At 49.8% G+C, this 21,749-nt stretch overlaps 3 protein-coding genes across 3 annotated transcripts; all 3 read right to left on the bottom strand.

The window, feature by feature from the left end:
- Positions 1–2,390: 2,390 nt before the first annotated feature.
- tpgs1 (tubulin polyglutamylase complex subunit 1) lies at positions 2,391–5,039 on the bottom strand. Its single transcript, XM_007898896.2, has 2 exons — positions 4,798–5,039; positions 2,391–3,263 (listed from the first exon to the last, which is right to left on the bottom strand). The coding sequence occupies exons 1-2, from the start codon at positions 4,999–5,001 to the stop codon at positions 2,685–2,687; spliced, it is 783 nt and encodes a 260-aa protein (XP_007897087.2). The 5' UTR covers positions 5,002–5,039; the 3' UTR covers positions 2,391–2,684.
- Positions 5,040–5,695: 656 nt separating this feature from the next.
- On the bottom strand, positions 5,696–8,955 carry LOC103182044 (normal mucosa of esophagus-specific gene 1 protein). Its single transcript, XM_042342617.1, has 6 exons — positions 8,916–8,955; positions 8,703–8,816; positions 8,186–8,253; positions 6,660–6,748; positions 6,311–6,371; positions 5,696–5,969 (listed from the first exon to the last, which is right to left on the bottom strand). The coding sequence occupies exons 3-6, from the start codon at positions 8,222–8,224 to the stop codon at positions 5,901–5,903; spliced, it is 258 nt and encodes an 85-aa protein (XP_042198551.1). The 5' UTR covers positions 8,225–8,253; positions 8,703–8,816; positions 8,916–8,955; the 3' UTR covers positions 5,696–5,900.
- A 528-nt stretch (positions 8,956–9,483) lies between these two features.
- LOC103182043 (SHC (Src homology 2 domain containing) transforming protein 2) lies at positions 9,484–21,545 on the bottom strand. The gene is given in 15 exon segments (XM_007898893.2): positions 9,484–10,618; positions 10,913–11,064; positions 11,377–11,681; positions 12,069–12,245; positions 12,842–12,926; positions 13,264–13,420; positions 13,860–13,953; positions 13,956–13,985; positions 14,276–14,327; positions 14,632–14,685; positions 14,909–15,028; positions 15,285–15,345; positions 18,065–18,135; positions 20,753–20,814; positions 20,817–21,545. Coding segments are annotated over 14 exon segments (1,980 nt in total). The 5' UTR covers positions 21,400–21,545; the 3' UTR covers positions 9,484–10,618; positions 10,913–10,935.
- Positions 21,546–21,749: the final 204 nt, after the last annotated feature.

Raw genomic sequence — 21,749 nt, 5'->3', positions numbered from 1 at the left:
ATGACCGCACAAAATTATCTCCCAGTCGAGTCATGCTGAACAAAATTCAGGATAGATTTCAGCAAATCGGCTCCTGTGACTTACACCCGAGACTGGGAGGAGGAGGCTCCTGTTTGGGTGACAGAGAAGATGCCACCTGTAGCGGAGTTGGTCCGGAGGCTGCCGACTGTATTGAATTGGATTTCCCATTTGTTTCCAGGTAGACGGCAATGGATTCGAGATCGGATAGCGTCCAGGCGCAATCGGGTTATGCAGAGAGTAATGGCTCGGTGGGGAGCGGACAGTTTAGAGGATCTGGTCCGGAGCAGCATGAGTCTGCAGAGTGGAGTCTCACTCCTCGGTGGGGGGAACCGCCTGGGGGGTGTGGGCCCGTCCGTGCAGAGAGATTCCCAGCAGCTCAGATCTGATGCAGGCAGCTGGAACACTATGTACAATTCCAGAGGACACCGGCTGGGCAATGCTCTGACGCCTTCACCATCGCCGTTATCATGGCCTCGGCGCAGGACCATGTCCTTCTCAGAGGCCTCGCTGACCTTAAGAGAGCTCCGCCATCGACCCCAACTTGGTCTGCACAGGGGCTATGGGCTGGGTTTCAGTGCTGCCATCGCAGAGTCCTCCCAGCGAGTGGAGAACCTCATAGAGGGAGCTTCCTGGTTGCCAAGGGATTGGATGAGACAATTGGTCCTGTTTGGGTGTCAATGGATGCTGTCGGGGTGGCAATGGTTGGCAGCAATCCTATTGGAACTGTGGGAGTGGCTTGATTGAACGCCCCCCAACCCCCACCCCGCTACCCCTCACCACCACCAGCCCAGTGGGTGCTAGGGGGGGGACATCACAAAGCGGTGGATTGAAGTATGTAGCAGAAAACGGGAAATGTTTATCTCAAAAGAAAAGTTTACTCAGTTAGTTGGTTACCGGAGGCAGAGAATGAATGCATCGCTCACTCACCAACAACAACAACAACAACTTGCACTTATGTCGCGCCCATCAAGCAGTGTAGCGTTTCGGTGCGCTTGACAGTGGCGGAGCACGACACTTTCTGTTTCAAGGACGTGGCCACAGGCACAGACACATTAGACATTAGCCCTGTGCTCCTGCTCCTCCCTGCCATCCGGAAGTCTCCTGAATCTCACTCCGCGCCAGCAACTCAGGAATTGGAGCCAAATTACTCGGGCTAAGCCTCCTTCGGAAGTATATTCCACTCAGGAGCAGGCTGCTGCTCGGCATTTGTTAAAAGAATCTACTGTGTATTTCTGGCTAAGCCACACAGATGGTTGAACACTACAACAACAAATTGGATTGATATAACACCCCTTGACACAGGGTAGCGTCCCAGAGCGCTTGGAGGATTCCAGATATCAGTGGAATACTGTGAGGACATCAGCAAAGCTCCCTATTCTGCACTATAATAAACTATTTTCTGTTATCTATGTCTGTGGCTTACATTGAGACAAAAAACATTTCATAAAATCAAAATGAATATTTAAAGATCTCAAGGATAAATATTTATCCTGAGTCCTCTAGAACCAAACGTAAGCACTGAATTCATCAGCTCAACCTTCCAACTATTCCAACCATGTGGAGGGGGGAGTGGAAGTGCGGGGGAGTGCAAGGGGGGGGGGGAACAGAGAAGGTAGCCTGGAGCAGAGGCAACGAACAGATATGTCATTTCCCTGAAGTCATGAAATGCAGACTCTGTTGTATTCTCTGCAGAAAGCTTTGAGCTGTCTCAGGAACATAAAACCGGACAGCTTTACTGAGCCCTAAGGTAATGAGAGATGACAGAGCAGGTCCAGTGAGGGTACTATCAGCTTTTCTACTGCCGCAGTTACAGGGCAACGTTCTGAACTGATTACAAAGGCTCTACAAGGAATAAAGGATCATTATTTGGATAATTACTTTTAATTCTTTCACATAACGTCAGGTAAGGAAATATGACACTTCAGTACACCAGGCTGGAGGTGATGGGACTTGGCGACTTATTGTGAATTGAAAACCGATGCAACTTCAGAGAGAGCTTATTGCACTTTTCATTTAATAATAATAATAATAATACTTGCATTTTATACAGCACCTTGGGACATCCTCCCGATGTGAAAGGCACTATACAAATATAATTTTGTTGTTGTTTGTTGTAGCACCTTATCACATCTTCGAGACGTCTCAAAGCGCTTCACAGAATGTACTGTAAAGTGAATTGACTCTGTATTTTTTGGGTGAAACCACAACATTCTAAGCCTTTCCTTTAAATCCCAAGGAATGGCTTGGAATCGTGGCACTAATGGACAAAGTGCTCTGGCTTTTGGCTGCCGTCTCAGCTCAGCCACCATTTTAATCATGTTGACTGCCGTCTCCACACAAGAACAAAAGGAATCAAACTGCAGACCTTGTAACACCTCAAAATGTTTCATTTGCAATTGCTGTCAAGTGTAATGTCTGTTCCTATTGAGGCTGCGCGCGGACTGTGCACTTGGCGGACAATTTACACACAAGGATGTGGGGTATAAATTGGAATTGGGGTGCACACTTTTAATTTGGAATTTGACCTCAATAAGTTATCACAACCTACCTTCCCCCCTTTGAGTGCAGACAGTGAGTACAACCAACTGGCCTTGAAGCGGGAGACATGCTTTGAAGCGGGAGAATTTAGAATCGCAGAACCCGCTGGACAGCGAAACGATCAGTCAAAATATTTTTTTTACTTTCTCGGTGAACAGGGAGGCCACCCTGTGAATAAACTCTTCCTTTGTGACCAAGGAGGCCACTTCGGATTTCCTAAGCCTCACGGCTTGTTCCATGGCCTTACCCAGTCTATCAGGCCCAAGCTTGGAGCCGGCTTCCAAGTAACTCATGGGCTTGGTGTAATCACTGATGCCCACGGCCTCTTTCAACGCTGCAATGACAGCTTCGCACACCGTCCTGTTCACCTTGCCCGATTCCGCCACCACCTCAAAGAGACCCTCGGATATCTTCAAGAAGTGCAGGAAGATGAAGCAGGTCAGCGTCCCGTGTCGGAAGACGTTGAAAGGCACGGCTTCGTAGGCCCGACACTGGAGTTTCTGGATCAGAGACGAGGATGGAGTGGTCTTGTCTTCACAGATCTGCTTCAAGAGCTGCGTATAGGCTTCTCCTGTCAGCCCAGACTTCTTCCTCTTCTGTACGGGGCAGCTCAGGATCTGATAGGCTACGGCTAGGTTGTTGTTGAAGGCAGGCCTGTTGTAGTGACAGAGCTGCAGCTGTTTCAAGGCTCTGGTGATCTGTTCCTGGAGAATTAGGAGGAAAAATTAGTGTTTCCATTACTTAAATCTTAAAATGATGGCGGCTCACTCACGCACATCGATCCTCTGCACATCTGCAACAACAACAACAACTTGGATTTATATAGCGCCCTCCACGCCGGACGGCGTCTCAGAGCGCGTTACAGTTTAGGGCGCGTTATAGTTTAGGATCCCGGGACCGAGCCGGGGGGGGGGGGGGAGGGGGGGAGGGAGGAAGGTGACCAAAGGCGCGGTCGAAAAGAAAGGTCTAAATCTAAATACAGTTTAATATACATTTCAGTACTTAATATAATTATCATCATTCTTCCATGTGTTCGGTTGCTTGACTCAGAAGCGAGAGGACCTGGGTTCGATTCCCCAACGGGATGAAACCTGAGGTAAGTTTCCTTACTCCACAGTCGCGCCTCTGTTTACCAGCGGTAACGGGGCACACGGTTGTTAGTCGATCGGTGGATCGCTTTTACCGGGGGGGGGTAATAAACCCTTCAAAATAATAATAATAATTATAATAAATTCAACCCCCGATTGTTTTGCGGGGACGTCGCTCGGCGCAATTGGCTGCCGCGCTTCGCCCACAAAAACACGCGGTCACTAGACTTTACAGTGCGTCCCGTGAAGAGCTTTGAGACGTCTCGAAGACCTTGACAAGGCGCTGGGTCAAGCGCAAGGATTATTATGATGATGATGTTGAGGATGATGATGGTGAGGATGATGATGGTGATGAAGGTAACGGTGAGGATGATGATGAGGTAATGATGGTGAGGATGATGATGAGGTGAGGATGATGATGGTGAGCATGATAGGGAGGTGATGATGGTGATGATGATGAGGTGAGGAAGATGATAATGAGATGATGATGGTGAGGAGGATGATGGGGTGAGAAAGATGATGATGAGGTGATGATGATGACGACGGTGACGATGATGACAGTGACGATGATGATGGTGGTGATGAGGTGATGATGATGGTGAGGATGATGATGCTGAGGATGAGGATGATGAGGTGAGGATGATGACGATGACGATGATGACGGTGAGGATGATGATGGTGACGATGATGGTGACGGTGACGATGATGATGATGACAGTGAGGATGATGATGATGAGGTGATGATGATGACGGTGAGGATGATGATGATGATGGTGAGGATGATGATGATGACGGTGAGGATGATGATGATGGTGGTGGTGCGGAGGTGATGATGATGATGGTGACGGTGACGATGATGATGGTGACGGTGAGGATGATGATGGTGAGGATGATGATGGTGACGATGATGGTGACGGTGACGATGATGATGATGACGGTGACGATGATGACAGTGACGATGATGATGGTGGTGATGAGGTGAGGATGATGGTGAGGATGATGATGGTGAGGATGATGATGGTGACGATGATGACGGTGACGATGATGGTGATGACGGTGAGGATGATGATGATGACGGTGAGGATGATGATGATGGTGGTGGTGCGGAGGTGATGATGATGACGGCGGTGGCGATGATGAAGGTGATGACCTGCTGCTCCCCGGTGCCGCGGCTCAGGGGGTCCTCGCGCTCCTCCGCCGCCGCCGTCAGGTTCCCGAAGTACTCGCTGAGGAAGGAGAGCGGGTCCTCGGGTCTGTTCTCCAGTACCCGGAGCAGCGCGTCCCGCACCACGTCCCCCACCCCGGGCGGGAGCCGCGCGCCGCCCTCGCCGTCCCCGGTCGCAGCCGCCGCCATCTTTGCTCGGGCGGGACCGCCACCCGCGGGGAGGCGACCGGAAGTGACGGTCCCGCCCCCTCACAAAGCGTCCGCCGCGCAGAGCAACCGCAGCCCGGACTTCGGTTCCGCTTCCGGGCCCTCAGCCCTGGTCCTGATTGACAGGTTAGGGTTACCCTGAAGCCAGTCAGTGCCTCCCCCCCCCACCCCACACCCCCCCCTGGTCCTTTGTCATCAACCAACTTTGGGGGGGGGGGTGGTCAAGGCAAAGAGGGCCCCAAGACACCCCCTGCCCACTCTCCCCCATTGATTTGGGGTGGGGGTGGGGGTGGGGGGACAGTGAGCCAAACACGTCTTAAGATGGGAAGTGTAGCCCCTCCGGCGGTCGGCAACAACTTGCACTTACACAGCGCCCTCACCCCAAACCCGCCGCCCCACCCCCCGCCCGCCCGCCCGCCAACGCAGGGTAGCGTCCCAGGGCGCTTGACAGCGTCGGAGCACGGCGCCGAGCCGGGGGTTGGGGGTGGGTGGGGTAAGGGGGGTAATTGGAGTGGGGAACCAAGGGGCAAAGCGGAGGGATTGGGGGAGAGCATCGGTTGGTAAAGCCCATTCCCGGCAACGGAAGGTCGCCGCCGGGGAGTGAGCGAACTGCAGTCAACGACAAATAAGTCGAGCGGCCGAATACGAGAGATAATTTTATTGAACCGACCCGGTGGGGGGGGGGGGGGCGGTCAGATTCCCTTTGGCTTCTGATGCTGTTCGTGGCAAAGCTCAACGCACAATAGCGCTTTGATTCGAATAGTAAAGATTTGATTGCAGGTTGTGCTCAGGCCGGACAGACACCAGGGACCTCCTCCTCCTCCTCCTCCTCCGCCTCCGCCCTCTGTTCTGGAATATCTGTGGTTCGATGTCGCGAAGATTTACTTCATCATCGATTTCAGAATCTTCACCTCCTCAACTGGTTTCCAATCCTGGTTTATTGTGATCAACTGCGAATCAAAATGAGGGTCATCGAGTTTCACTGCGCATTCATTCCCAACTCCGGTCCTGCACCGCCTCCCCACCCCCTCCACTCCATATCTCCACCCACCTTCCCCCTTGCCCTCTGGAACTTTCTCCCTCTGTTTTCAACCCCCCCCCCGTCCCCCCCCCGTCAACTAAATTCTTTGGCTGCAGTTTCAGTCATCTTCTTCCTGATCTGTGCGCAGGAAAACAGGCTCAAGGGGCTGAACGGCCTACTCCTGTTCTTATGTTCCTATGGACAGTGAGACAATTAAATTTTCAACCAGCGGAGTCCCGGTATGTTTAGCCTCTAGCGGTGAGCACCCACCTTCTGAGGTTGATGGGTGTCTATGTTCTCCCATGGAGTGGGATTTCCTGTCTTGTTGATTCTAGAGGAAGAAGTAAAGAGAGTGTCATGGTCGGGGTGGGGGGTGAGAGGGGAAACATCCCATGACAGATTTTAAATCCATCTGGGCAAACAGTTTTTACACAGAGGGTGATATTTTTCAAGGGCCAAAAACCAAGTCCCTTTCCCCCAATCGCTCCCCCACATGCACACCCACAAAATAACTCCCCCTTTCACCAACTTCGCTGGGAAGTGGTGTTGAACTTGCAACCAACCGCACAGCAGGTCAATGGGCAGCATCAGGAAGGACGGCGATCTTCTCTGTACTCACGTGACATCAGACTTTGTCATCAGGCTGTACACACACATGGTGAGTGCTCCTCCAGTGGCGAGACTCAGGAAACTGACCAGGGGGATCAGCTGTGGAAGGCGGAATCAGGGACAGATTGGAGACTCAGCTTCTCTGGATTCCTCATTATATATAATGTACCAGTACATCCCCCACACCAGACCCCACACACTGGAGCCCCAGCAAACCAGGAAACCCACCCGGTACAGAACGGACAAAGTAAAGGATCCACCCTCTTAAACCACAAGAACCTCACCTTCTTCCTTTTCTATCAACACCAGACTCCACACACGCCCACCCCCCCCCCCCCCCCATCCATTCGCCCACAAAAACACAGTCACTGCCTTTACAGTAAATCCTGTGAAGCACTTTCGGATGTCCAACTGACGTGAAAGGAGCTATAGCAAATGGAAGAATTATTATTATTGTACAAGTTTGCAGGGCTGTGGGGACAGAGAGCGGGGGAGTGGGATTGAATTGGAAGCTCTTTTCCAAGAGCCGGTACTGACACGAAGGGCCGAATGGCCTCCTTCTGTGCTGTATAATTCTATGATTCTCTGATCCTCATCAGCTCCCAGACTGGCTTCAAGATCCTTGTCCTAACCTGTAATTCCCTTCGTAAACTAGCACCTCCCTGCCTCTGCCATCTCCTCCAGGCTCTATTCTCTGGGGCCCTACCCAGCGTGAGGGATGCGAGATAAATGCAAGTTGTTGTTCTTCCGCCTGGGCTGGGGTCACTCTAACAAGGAATCTCATCAGAATTCCTGCCAACAGGTGGGAATTCCGCTCGGGTCGGAGCAGGGCGGCTCCCGGGAAGGATTTCCCCGTCGTTTGCAGGAGTCCGATTCCTTAACGTGGAATCCCGTTAAGAAATATTGCAAATTAGGACCCAATTATGGAGAGGAGGAAGGACGGGAATCACTCGCTCTCGCCCTCTAGTGGGGAGTCAGAGGACGACGGGAGAAAGGGAACAAAAACGGGATATCTTCACCATCGAGAACAAATGGACTCTGGATATTGTACATTTCACTGCGGTTGTGAATGATAATCCTTGCATTTGACACAGCGCCTGATCACGTCGTTATGACGTCTCACAGTGCTTCACAGAATATATCGTAAAAGTGGGTTGACTGTATTTTGTGGGTGAACCGTGGCAGCCAACTGCGCACAGCGGTGTCCCCCACATACAGCCGTGGATTGAGTGAACAATCTACTATTATTGTTCTTTGANTTTTTTTGGAAGGATTATTGACCTCAGAGAGCGATCTGCCGATCGACTAACAACGGAGTTCCTGCTGAGTCCCAGATAAACAGAGGCATGTGCGGAGTAAGGAAATTTGCCTACTGCTTCACCCCACCCGGGAATTATTTCTTGCTTGCTAGCTGAGCGCGCTGACCACTACACTACAGGGCTCCACATAGCACCAGACTAACGCGAACCTGAAACCCGCCCAGTACAGAACAAAGCAAAAGATCTCCCTGGTCTTCTGAAACCTCAAGAGCCTTACCTCTTTCTTTTTCATCATCAGTTTGAGGAAGGAAGACATTTTCTCGCAGTCCAGGTGTAGCGTTGAAGCTGACGAAGGGTTAAAATAATCCACCCCCACCCCAAAAAAAAAGATAAAGAGAGAGAAAAACATTTAAAATAAAGGTGAGAAGGAATTGGGACGACACAAATGGCGCTTGAAATCTGCTGGCCAGTTTTGAGGTGAAACTAAAACAACAAGAGTTTCGCCCACAAAATATACAGTCAATTCACTTTACAGTATATTCTCAACGACGTGATAAGGCACTATTTCAAGCGCAAGGATTATTATAAACAAAAACTTTGTATAACATCCTTCATGTTGGGTGGGTAAAGTCTGGGAGAGTTTAAAAGTGCAAAGTGCATCTAAGGCTTCCCTCAACCTGACGCAGAGGTCCCATTGAATCGATACAGAGATTTAACGAACGTTAATGTGATTGCACACCAAATAATGTATTAAAAAAAACAATTAAAACTGTAAAATTAAATGGTGAGAGTACCTGGGGTTTGTGAAGCGATCTCTTCCTGGGTGAACAGTTCGGTGAAGAGTAAATATTCAAATGATTAAGATAAGGAAGTAATTGCCTGGAAACCTTACAGGATTTTTTTATAACCTGATCGAAAGCAACAAAGAAACGGATATGATTGAAAGGACCTGTTACACCCTATTACTGTTTAACTAGTCAAATGCAACATCCATAAACTGCACAAACCTTCAACAGATCATTCCCAGCCAACGTACAGCATCGGCCTTAAAGGAACAGGACATCTCGAGGGGGAAGTATGTTCACAACAACAAATTGCCCTTATGCAGCAAGCGTCACAGAGCGCTTAACAGTGGCGGAGCCTGACTCTTAGCCGGGGAGGGTGAGGCGGCTGTAAGCACAGCTAAAGAGGAAGGTTTTCAGGCGGGACTTCGAAAAGGGGAGAGGGGGCATGGCGGAGGGATTGAGGGAGAGTGTTCCAGAGTTTCGGGGAGTAGCGGTTGAAAATGCGACCTCCAATGGTGGGGCGGAGGGTGCAAGGGACGAGCAGGAGCCGGTGCCAGTTGAGCGGAGGTGCCGGGTGGTGGATGTGGGAGTGAGGAGATCGGAGAGGGAGGGAGATGCCGAAGGGAGTGAAGGGATTTGATCACGAGAGTGAGAGGATCTTGAAGTCACGATTCAAGATTCAAATGCAAAAATGTTTTTATTTTTCTTCTACTTCACCGGCCCAACCCCTTGAAATACCGTGCGAACGAGTTTTATCAGATATTGAAACCGGTCTCTGGTCTCTCCCCGATCCACATAAGAACAATTCCCTGGTCTCCACCGGTGACAACAACGCCCCCTCAGACAACGGCAGAGCATGATGCTGAGCCGGGGGGAGGCACGGGGGAAAGAGGACGGTGTTCAGGTGTGGCCTGAAGATGGGGGAGGAAGGGACAAGGCAAATCATAAGAACGTTTCCGACACAATTCTTTCGATTTCTTTGACCGCACTTTGGGTCAATCTTCCCCTCTTCAATCCCCTCGGTTCCCAGCCGCAGCTCAGCTACCAAGCCAGGACTGTTAAGCGCCTTGAGATGCCTTCGCAACCGAAGAGACGCTGTGTTTAACTGCAGCAGGTTCAACTTTTAATTTTATTTTAGAATTGTAAAAGGTCAGAAAACAAAAATCTTCGTCTCAACCAGAAATTTACAATCATTTATTTACAATCCAGCTCATGGGGTCAAACATCCGTGCGCCAGGCGAACGCTTCCCTTCGGTCTCTTTTGTAGCCGGGAGAGTGTGCGATGTCAGAGCCGGGGAACATGTTCAGCAACAAACTCTACATCGGCGATAGCGCGAGTTAGAGACAGAGTAAAGTTCCCTCTACACTGTCTGTCCACAGTCCCAGGTCAGGGTGAGAGACAGGGTTAAGATGTCTCTACGCTTAGCGTGCACACTCCCAGGTCAGGGTGAGAGATAGGGTAAAGCTCCCTCTACACTGCCCGTCCATATTATATATATATACATATAAATATTTACAGGACTGAAACACACACAAACTGTACAGAACCAGACAGGAGTCAATTGCTCCCTTTCGCCCTAGAGCCTCTAACACCAGGTTTGTTGACGGGCTGCACTGTTTCGCTCCAAGGCTTGTGGCGACATTAACAGCTGGGCTCAGTCTCTGGCAGTGTTTCCAAGTTGGTGCAATGGTTTGACAGACGGCGTTAAGCAACACTCTCAGGCCAGCCGTGGAGCAGAAAGCAACGAGAAGCTGACTGTTGTCCCAGGGATCGAGGCAATTCCGGCTCCTCACTCCCTCAGTAAACATCCCAATGTCTCTCCTCCACCTTCCAGGAAATTCTCTTTCGGGAGCAAGTGGACACATTCATTCCAGGTCGGAATCTCTGAGGAATTTAGGGACATTCGCATTTCACCCTCCGAGACCTGAAAAGCAAGAGATAATTGTGACACTGAACTTGTCCCACTCTCCTGCTCTTACCCCATAGCTCTGCAAATATTCCCTTTTGAAACCTACAATCAAATCTGCTTCCACCATCCTTTCAGACTGTGTATTCCAGATCGTAACAACTCTCTGGATAAAAAGAAATTCTCCTCGTCTTCCCTCTGGCTCTTTTGCCAATTATTTTAAATCTGTGTCCTCTGGTTACCAACCCACCGGTTGTTATTGTTGTAATCTCTCCCCCACCCACCCCAGCCCCGATCATCAACCAGACTAACCGGCGGTGATGTCTCAGCTCTGCTCACACCTTCCGTCTGATGGCTTGTCTCAGACACACCTCGCTCTCGGCCGCCACGATGGGCAACTCGTTCTCGAAGTGATAGTTGATGAGGTGACTGATGCTGTCGAACAGCAAATCCTTGGTCCGAACCTGAGGGAACAGGAAGGAAACGGGGATCAGGAGATGGGACTGTGTACAGTGAATCAATGTCGACATGTCGCGACAGGTTGAACATCTCAGATACACCTACGAGTAAGGACTTCCAATTCACCCTGAATCCATGCAATTTTTCGTTGTTCTTGTTTTAATCTCCCCCCTGCGCCCCCGCCCACAAACCCCGGGCTTACCTAGTCTGTCGCTGAGCTGTGAATATGCTGTGTTACTAGACTGGAATATATTGTGTTCCTGACCCCCACCCCTGATATACCCCCACCACCGCAAAATCGTGCAGAAACTACTCACCATTCCCTCCGGGTCGACCAGCAGCAGGTGTTTGGGCTGCGAGTTGTGTATTCCCGTCAGCACGTACTGGCCGTGGCTGCTGATGCTGTGCCTGACCAGAAAGTCTCCGTCCGCCTCCAGCAGCCTCTCGGCGTCTTTCCTGTCGATCTTGCCGTGATACCAGGGCTCCCGCCTCAGCCTCTCCTCCTCCCCCCCTACCCCGCCACCAGGGAGCTTGGCCGCTCCCCCGCCCGACAAGCCACCGGCTCTCCCCGCCCGGCGCAGCCCCCCGGCTTCGTGAAGCTTCAGAGCATCTTCGAACGGCCCTTTGGGATGAAGAGGGGACACGGTTGGGGTAGTTTATTTGACCGGACAGGCTTCAAAGCAGGTGTTTTATTGTGATGTGTTTCTCTTCTCCTCCCCGCCCCGTCCCCCCACCACCACCAACCCACCCCCACCCCCCCAGCCCTCCCCAACTGCCCTCTTTTCACATCTTCTCCACCCTCGAGTATTAGCTCTTTGTGACGTGAAAGGTACTTTGCAAATATAATTTTGTATTAATGGGAATAAACCTTGTGTTTGATACAGCGCCTCATCACATCGTTAAGTCGTCTCAAAGCGCTTCACAGAATGGAGCAAAAAGGAACCCCTTAGTGACCAGTGTGAGCTATTGGCTCTAGGGCTGCAGATCTCAATAGTTTCTCCCAACTTACTCATGTCAAAGATGTCTTTCTCCGGACTCTCCTTGGTGTCCACTGACGCGCCGTGCAAGCACACGCGTGTCCTCTTGCCGTTACAGTCCCATTTGTCCAGGCATTGCGTGTTGACGTACATGTGATCTTCCCACGAGGCTTTCCCATAGGGCCTGAGGTAACCATCGCTGGTCAGGACTGAAAAGTTACAGATAATAATATTACAATAATAATGATGAAAGGTTGCAGGTCACCAAATTGGGCATCGACACTCACTAAGGGCAAACTATCAGCACCGCCCTCACCACTGATCTGAGTGACTGAACACTACATTCTGGGGCTCAGTTAGTAAATGCATCTTCTCTCCTCCCCAACCCCCACTTGCCCTGCACCCCTCTCTGATCCCAACCCGCAGCTCGGGATCAAACCCCTCATTGCCCAGTGCCTTGGGATGTCCTCCCAACATTACTGCTCTCTGGTGTCCCCGCTCCCCCCCCACCCAAAAGCTTTGGCTCTCGTCAACCTGCGCCTAATACATCCGGGAATTAGCTGAGCAGGTTGCATCCCTCCAGGGAGGGAGAGAGAGAGAGAGAGAGAGAGAGCGCCTTCCATTCCTACAACCTATCTCGGGGATTTCCATGTGTCGGTGAGATGCATGGAATTCTCAGTTTGGTTTGGAGACCCTTAAGCAACTGTTTCCGCATGCATCAGCTGATCAAAAAAAAAACCTCAGCTAGGCTCAGTTCTGGGGTCAGAAGCCAGGAAAGTGTAGGAGAGTGGGAGCGGGAGCTGACCTGCTGTAGCTTGCCCCTCGCTCTGGCCGCCAAAGTCCTGAGTTTCGGGAAGTTCAGCAGCGTCTCTCCGCGAGCAATAACCAAACTGCAACCAGAGAACACACTGAATGATGATAATAATCGTTCTGCTTCACTGAGAGGTCTCAAAGCGCTTCACAGAATACACTGTGGATATAATGAGACATTGAGGGGAACGGCTTTCGCTGGGGCCATGTTGCACGGTTGGAAGACCTCTAGAGGTTAAAGTATTATCTGAGACAGGAGACCCAATAATGCGGAATTAATCACAGGTCTCACTTGGCTGGAGACCGACCGACTGACCCATCGCTTTCCAGACCCCACCCAACAAAATAGCGTCACTGAGCGGAAACCCGGAGCTCGGTCCTTGCTGGGTAAACGGCACTGTAAGCCCTTGGACTGACCTGGGTCGCTCCAATGGAGCTTGATGGTTGCACGTGTCTCTGCCTGGAGTCAACGACGCCCCCTACAGGGGGCTGCTTTCCCGGGATGCTGTTGTAGTAATTGTGCTCTGATGACTCTTCTTCCTCGCCCCAGGCGGACTCCTCACTGCCTGTCATCCTGCACATAATAATGATAATGAATAATAATCCTTCCATCTAATACAGCGCCTCATCACATCGTTGAGACGTCTCAAAGCGCTTCACAGAATATACTGTAAAGTGGAGTGACTGTGTATTTTGTAGGCAATTGCGTACAGCAGCGTCCCACAAACAGTCGTGGATGTAAGTGACCACATTTTTAAGGGGGAGAGATTATTACCCCCAGAAAGCGATCCGCCAATCGACTAACAACCAGGTTCCTACTTACTACTGGATAAACAGAGGCGTGAGTATGCAGTAAGGAAACTTTCCCAGGGTTTCACCCTGACTGGGAATCGAACCCTGAAAGTTACAGAAGTGCCGTGTGCCTCACTTAGTTCTCAATGAATTCCAACGGCATGAACTTTGACACACAAAGCCGTAAACACACGGAATAAATGCAGGTCAGGTCCACTTACCGTTCCAGGGGGGTGATGAGTTTTGGGGGATTGTGGAGATACTGCTTGAACCTCAGTTCGAAGGCTTGTCCTATCGTGTTGATTACATTCTGGCCAAACCCTCACAGCACTCCAGGATATGGCAGGCTGCAGAGTATCAACAGAGACTGCGTCAGACCCCAGAACACAGCCCCTGACCTGCTCTATCATGAATATATTATAAAGTGTAGTGACTGTGTATTTTGTGGGTGAAATGCAGTAGCCAATTGCGCACAGCAGTGTCCCACAAACAGTCATGGATTGAGTGACCAATTTTCCAAAAAAAAGTTTTGAGGGATCATTTCTCCTAGAAAGTGATCCGCCTATGGACTAACAACTGGGATACTACTTACTGCTAGGTAAATAGGGGTGTGTCCATGGCTTTATATCACACTCACCTCTCAGGTTTACGGGGTCCTTGGCTACATAGGCAACGTAATCCGTGGTATCCTGCCAGCAAAAACAGCCAATGAGCAGAAGTTAATGTATTGAGAACAAGACTGCAGTAATTAAAGAGCAGCCTGGAAAAGAGAGGATGCACTGAGCGAGGAGAAAGATTCCTTTGCAGAGAGAGAGAGAGAGAGAGCAATAGAGAGAAAGAGAAACAGATAGAAGGAGGAAAAAAACGCAAGGGAAAGCGAGGATGAGAGAACATCAGAGTGAGAAACGAAGAAAGAGAAAGAACGAGAGAGAGAGTGATAATGAGAAGGAAATAGACGAAGCAGGTAGGTGTTGGCACAATGATGCTTCTTACCGTGTCCCCACCTGACGCGAAGGAGATGGACTGCATGTGATGGTTTGCGATGATCTGTGAATAAAACGAAGGGTTAGTTACACTGGCCCAAGTCACCAACTTGAGGAACCTCAAACGCAGCGGTCGGTGATCACTAAATATCCAAGTGTCTTTCACATTGTTCAGTTTAGTTCTCCACAAGAAACTGGGCACTTTCTGCTCAGTTCAGACTGAGAATTGCTAAATTAGTCACCAGTCAGTGATGGTCCCCACAACTCTCCCCTCCGTGTGTCTTTACCTGCCTCGTGGTTGGTAGCGTCAGGTGTAACCCATCGATGGAAATGTTAGCAGCGATGCTCATCCCCGCAAACTGCAGGTTGCTTTTCCCCAGCACCGAGAGGAGGCCTTTGTTGGGCACCTGAAAGAGAGAGAAGAATGACAATGGTGGAGTTCACCGAAATACTGTAGTACCTATTGTCTACTGTTGGAGGCACCAAGTACTTAGATAACTGGGTAAAGTGAATTGACTCTATATTTTGTGGGCGAAATCCAGCAGTCAATTGTGTACAGGAGTGTCCCACAAACAGGAACAACAGGGTTCCTAGGTAAACAGAGGTGCGTGGAGTAAGGAAACTTGCCTAAGGCACCAAACAATTGACAGTGTACACACTTACCTTCTTCTTCCAAGTCCCTTTCACTCCGGGAACAGCTTCATACAGTCGGTTAATGGCTTCCCTGAAACAGCAAAAACAGACGCACATCAGAAGAGACGTCCTGAACACCAGAGCCTGAAATTCCTCAAGGTCTTAGCCTTACGACCGTTGTCTTAAAATTTCAGATTGGAGCCGTTTTCAGTGATTTACAGTGCAAGTCAAGGTGCAATGTCAGAATTTCCCCATTCTTAGAGAGTGCAACGTTACTATTCCACAGGCTCTATTGAGCTCCAAAAATCACAGCTGTGCCTTCTAACATTTTTTCCCCCAACCACTCCGCGCACCCCACCCCCAACCACTCCGCACTCCCACCCCCAACCACTCCCCACCCCCAACCACTCCGCACCCCTCCCCACCTCGAGTGCCTGTGTAGGAAGGAGGGGGAGTGGGCAATGGGAGGAGAGAAGGTGGAATTAGTCATGTCCAGACCAGGCACAAAGCAGACGTTCCATAAACCCACTAGAAATGGACTGCAACAAACAGAAGCTGGTTAATAATTTAAGCGCAGTGAAACCACTCCATCCTTAGAGAGCAGTTGAGTGCTTGGGTGGGGGGGGGGGAGGGGGAGGTAGGGAATGAGAATATTTGTGTTTAAATCACGCAGACAGCCAGCGGAATATGCTTGTTTGTTTTGATCTGGTTCGAGGGCGGAGTACCTCAAGGAATATTCTGGATTATTTTTTTTCTGCAGGGGCGGGGGGGTGGGGGCTGGTGGGGGTGAAATGTTCATTCTTTAAAATCTGATTTTCTCTCTGTGATCATTTTTTTGTGCCTCTTGTTCTAGCTTTCAACCCCCACCCCACCACTCCCGCCCCCGAGGGAGACCTTATCTCACCTGGTGACCCTCCCATCTGGGGGTGTATGTGCTGATCCAGGAAGTGCTTAATGGAGTGATTTCTCATTGCTTTTTGCTTTCCTCTCCTCCTCCCACCGTTTCCACCCCCGACTTCCCCCCCACCCGCCCAAACGCACATCATCTCCGTGTTACAGAGCAAGGAGAACAATTCAATCCCACTGCCCTGCCTTATCAGATCCCTTCAGGGCCCTATTTACAAATCCCTTCAGGCCCTGACACCTCCATATCTCTGTGACCTGCTTTCTCCCCAACCCACCACCTGCCACTTCCACTCGGCTGGCTCTGGCTCCTGCTCATCCTTCATCCCCTCCGCTCCACCATTGGCGGCCGTGCTTTCAGCCACTACTCCCCGAAGCTTTGGAACTCTCTCCCTCAATCCCTCCGCCTTGCCCCCTCCTTCACATCACGACTGAAGACATTCCTCTTCGACTGTGCCTACTGTTACCACCCCCCACCTCGGCATTGTACTCAGGCCTCTGTCAAGCTCTCTGCGTGAGGGGCTCTGCGTACATGCAAGATGTTGTTGTTGTTGTTGGGCAGCAGAGTAAAGACAAAATGGGATTGTGTTATACGCCATCTCTTTCTCTCCTCTCATGACCTCCATTACGGATTGACCAGATGAAGGACATTGTTGTGAAGTCTGGTAGTTTAGCTGATCGGCACCCGGCTACAGCTGCTCCCTGGCCTGTTCCTGGCCCTCGTGCATCTCAGTTACAAGCACTGCAGGCTTCAGGCAGACACGTCAATAATAGATGAGTTGCAGTATGCACCTTATCGATCCGGCCCCCGCTCTCCGCCTGCCTTCAAAACACTTCTTAACAACCCAACTCTCTCACTTTGCCTTTGGTCGATGGTTTCAAACTCATCTTGCTTCACGTCCCCCGCTCGACCCACTCCGCCATTGGCCTCTCTGCCCCCACTCTTTGGAACTCCATCCCACAGTCCTTCACCTCGCTCCCTCCCTTGCCTCCTTCAATGCCCAGCTCAAGACCCTCCTCTTCGACTGCGCCTTCGGTCACCCTCCTACCCCTGCCCTTCACCCCTCCTGATCCCAACCCCCAATTCTCGGGTCCAAATCCCTGACTGTCCTGCGCCTTGGGACGTCCTGCCGATGTGAAAGGCGCTGTGTAAATGTCATTTGTTGTTCTTGTTTCCTTCCCACCCTGCTCAGTGATCTGCATGGCGTCTGTGTGAAGCGCCTCTAGACGCTCATCCTTTACAAAAGCGTCTATGTTGTTGGGCTGCTGTCCTCAGCAATACTTACAGCGCACATCAATTCAAAGGGAATCATCATCTGTGAAGTGCGACACTGCTGTGGTGTAAAAGGAGCCCTGCCCTGGGCTGACGGGACTGTGGGCATCTCGCTTGGGAGTGGGATGAGTCTTGATCCTGACTCCATCAGGGAGTGGAAGGCGCTGCGTTTGAAGCTTGGGAAAAATTAGGGAGGAGGCAAGCAGGGGAAAGATCACAGCGGTCACAGAACACTGGAACCAGACCAGAGATGAACAGCAGTGGGTTAGATTGGAGGCCGCTGCATCGCATTGATTTCTGTCGCAACAACCTCTCTTCCTGGAGCTACAAGAACAACTTGGGTTTATATAGCGCCCCTCACGCAGGGCAGCATCCCAGAGCGTTCAACAGTGGCTTGACTGTTAAACCAATCCAACAGACTCCAGTTGATGTTGAGCCAGGGCACAAGGAGGCTGGATTGTGACTGGATTAAGTTTCTAACAAAGCCAAAATTAAAGGAGTAAAAATAAAAGCCAAACAGCTCTTGTGTTTTGCAAGCCAAGTATGGAACTCCATTCCCTTTAATCCCCAAACTCCTCGCCCTCTCCGGGTTTCTGACAATGAAATACATCTTTGGAGGAGTAGCTTCTCTTACCTTGTGACTTGTGTCCTTGTGTAGAAATCGAGGGATCTCATTGACTTTAGCACCTCTATACAGCCCATGTACTGGAAAACATAACACATAGGCTCACATGTAGCTTCTGGGGTTTGGGGAATGATGGACAGAGTGTTTGTGTAGAAAGCTTGAATGATGCAGTAATGAATGAGACCATTTTTTCCATGTTATAAACTGTTGAAATTGCCCCCATGTCCTCCCCCTCTCCCCAATTTGATTAGCTCAGATTTCAGTCTATTCCTGACACCTACTGACACACAAAGTCCAGCTCCAAACAGCTGACATTCCCAACAGCTGTGTGTGGGGTACATCAATTGTCATTGAGGTGGGTCTGTGTGGCAGTGCTCAGCCTACATAAGGCTAGAGAGACCCCCGCTGTCAGGGGAGGGGAGGAAAGGCTTTAACATGGCTCACATTACATCCAGGTCCCTTGGGTGACTCTCCAGAGAAGCAGAGTCATCGAGGTCAGACGTAATGCCTATATACATGTTCCATTTGTAGAGTCCTATAGCGAAGTGGTTAACGCGCTCGTTTCACAAGCGAGAGGACCCGGGTTTAATTCTTGGCCGGAGCAAAACCTTACGCTAGTTTCCTTACTCCATCAGTAATAACTACTCAAAAAAAAGGTCTCCCAAATTACGGCTGTTTGTGGGTCACCTCTGTGCGCAATTAGCCGTGTTTCACCCACAAATACAGTCAATTAGCTTTGCAGTATATTCTGTGAAGCGCTTTGAGACATCTCAACAACATGATAAGGGCGCTGTACCAAATGCAAGGATTATTATTATTAACGTCCACCTGGACAGGCAGAAGGAAACTTAAGACTATCCAAAAAGATCGGCAGCTAATCGCAAAGTTCTTGTCCCCAAAAGGCTAAGCAGGACTTTGGACCTGGTGAATTGCCTGCTGTATTTGCCATCATAACAACATTCACTTTATTCTTAATTTGATTCACTGTGTGAAGCACTGCGAGATGTTTTGTTTGTTTGAAAGGCGCTGTACAAACATAAGCTGCTGCTGATTTCCTGCTGTGTAAAAAAAAAGCACCGACAGAGAGAGAAAAAACAAATTGCATTTTTTATAACGTCCTGTCACGTTGGAAACTTCCCAAAAGTGCTTCACAAGAAAATGAAAAGTAGTGACTGTTCTTGTAGATTCCCCCCCTCCCCAAGCAGTCAGCCCGACTCGCCCCATCTTTGTCCAAAGAGAGTAGGACGACCATTGCTTTGTTTGTCTCGATCTGATTAAGGATAGCAGTGAGGGAGGATACTTTGGAAATCAATCACATTTAATTAAAAACCCTTCTGCCCCTCGCAGCTTCAAGGAAATCACCGTTTCTCTAGCCATTGTTGTCCCAGAAAAATGGTCTTCAATCAATACTTTGTGGCCGGCATATAAACAGAATAATAATCCTTGTGTCTTGTGTATTTGGGTGTGTTGGAGGTGGGTGGGGGGGGGAAATACATGGCTCTCTGTCTGCTCTCCCATCGTTTGCTAATTGCCCTCAACCGTGTGCATCCCCCTCCCAGCGCTCTCAGGCGTCAATATTAGAGGAAAATAATAATGGCAACATTAACAATCCTTGCATTTAATATAGCCCCTGATCAGGTTGTTGAGACGTCTCAAAGCGCTTCGCAGAATATAAAGTGAATTGACTGTGTATTTTGTGGGCAAAAGTGTATAGTACAGTAAATCCCTTCCCTCCCTCCCTCCCTCCCTCCCTCCCTCCCTCCCTCCCTCCCCCCCTCCCTCCCAAACGTTCTGGGAAGTGTACTAAACCAGCTCCCTTTTTTCCCCAGTTCATAATAATAATCCTTGCGTTTGATACAGCAACTTATCATGTCGTCGAGATTTCTCCAAGTGATTCACAGGTTATATTCACATGTGGGGGGGGGGGAGTGGAAGGGGAAAGAATTGCAGCTGAAGTGATTTTAAAAAAGTTTTGGGGCGTTTTTATACATATATGTGTATAAAAAAGAGCAGTTTGCGAAATATTATTATTATAAAACAAGGGCTGGGGGCAGGGGGATCTATACACATACACATATAAACGTATATACACATACAGAACCAAAATGTTTTCTCGGGCAGGGTGAAACGTTTCGCCCACAAAATCCACGGTCAATTCATTTTACAGTATTTCGCTTTGAGACATCTTGAAGACGTGATATCAAATGCAAGGATTATTGTTATTATTATTATCATCACGTCATTGAGAAGTCTCAAAGTGCTTTCACAGGAAGGGGGTAGGGATTGCAGTTGAAATGATTTCAAAAGTTTCAGGGACGGGGAAGGGCATTTTATATATATATATATATATATATGCGCGCACACCCACACACACACACACGCAGTCAATTCACTTTACGGTATAATCTGTGAAGCGCTTTGAGACGTCACAAAGACATGTCAAATGCAAGGATTATTATTGTATACATATTATATACAGTATATTTTATAAACATATAAATATACAAATATATTAATGCATACATAATACACACATATATAAAGTTTGCAAAATGCTGCGCTCTGTAAAATATTGTTATAATAAAATAGTGGCTGGGTCTGGGGGCGTGAGAGTGTGGGGGGGTGGGGGTGGTCGCAGGACCTTGCAAAATATATATACACAAAGTATACATAGTATATAAAGAAAACTTTACTTACACGGACAATGTAAGAGACACCAGATCCGAGTATCTTGTCATCAGTGTGCAGCCAGCCCTGGAGGGCTTGTTAATGAAGCTTCCTTTCCGGTTCCACTCTTCTCCGGCTAGTTTGATGCCTTCTACACGCACCTTCCTGCCTCCACCACCACCACCACCACCACCACCAGCAGCTCCACCAGCAGCTCCAGCTCCACCACCTCCTCCTCGCAGCCTGTTCATTGCCTGCAGGGAGCAATGAGCAGCGCACGCACTGTCACAGGAGCTGAACACAGCGCTGAGCCCATCAGCCACGCCACCACCAGCAGTGGCAGCGGGACTAGCCCTGGATGGAGGCATCTCCTTATTCCTGCTTCCCAAGAAGCCAGAGCCGGAGTGGGAGAACTTCCAATGTGGGATTTTGGGGATGAGAGTGCAGAAGGTGGTAGGGTCATCCTGCTCCTCGCCCCCTGAGGCTGGGGCGCCTGAAGTCGGGGTTGGGTTTGGAGCTGGTGTTGGGGTAGGGGTTGGGGCTGGGCAAGGGGGAGGCGAGGTAGTGACCACTGTTACTGCTCCCTTACTGCTGCTCATTGCTAGCTGCTGCTTCAGCCCTTCAGATGATGTCAGCGAGTCATTCCTGAACCGGTCATACTTAGACTTATGCAGCATCCCCTCCTCCTACTAACTCCTAAGTGCATCAGATTGATCTCTCTCTCTCTCTCTCTCTCTCCTCCTCTCTCTCTCTCTGTTTCTGGAGCCCAGTTCACTTGGCAAAAAAAGCCTCTGATGTCATTTGACCATTAGTCATCTATTACCCAGGCAGGCTGTGTGTGTGTGTGTGGGTGTGTGGGAGAGAGTGAGGAAGGGTGATAGAGAGAGAGCGGGAGAGAGACAGACACGCATAAATAAATAAGCTCAAGGCAGAAACTTAATTTGTTGCAGAGAAGCTGTTTCACCCCTTCCGCTGTAAGGCTGATTTGATTTAAAGATGGATTGACATCAGGGCTCTCGCTCTTTGC

The sequence above is a fragment of the Callorhinchus milii genome, unplaced genomic scaffold (assembly GCF_018977255.1).
Source record: "Callorhinchus milii isolate IMCB2004 unplaced genomic scaffold, IMCB_Cmil_1.0 Scaffold21, whole genome shotgun sequence".
In the NCBI taxonomy this organism is placed as follows: domain Eukaryota; kingdom Metazoa; phylum Chordata; class Chondrichthyes; order Chimaeriformes; family Callorhinchidae; genus Callorhinchus; species Callorhinchus milii.
The sequence above is the reverse complement of the archived record's forward strand: the minus strand, read 5'-3'. Positions and strand labels throughout refer to the sequence as shown.

Coding starts and splice junctions, on each gene's coding strand:
- tpgs1 (XM_007898896.2), bottom strand. CDS start 5,001: ATGGCGGCGGCTGCGACCGGGGACGGCGAGGGCGGCGCGCGGCTCCCG. Junction 3,264..4,797: donor GCGGCACCGGGGAGCAGCAG/GTCATCACCTTC, acceptor CTAATTCTCCAG/GAACAGATCACCAGAGCCTT.
- LOC103182044 (XM_042342617.1), bottom strand. CDS start 8,224: ATGTCTTCCTTCCTCAAACTGATGATGAAAAAGAAAGAG. Junction 6,372..6,659: donor ATGACAAAGTCTGATGTCAC/GTGAGTACAGAG, acceptor TTCTTCCTCTAG/AATCAACAAGACAGGAAATC. Junction 5,970..6,310: donor ACACCCATCAACCTCAGAAG/GTGGGTGCTCAC, acceptor TTTGATTCGCAG/TTGATCACAATAAACCAGGA.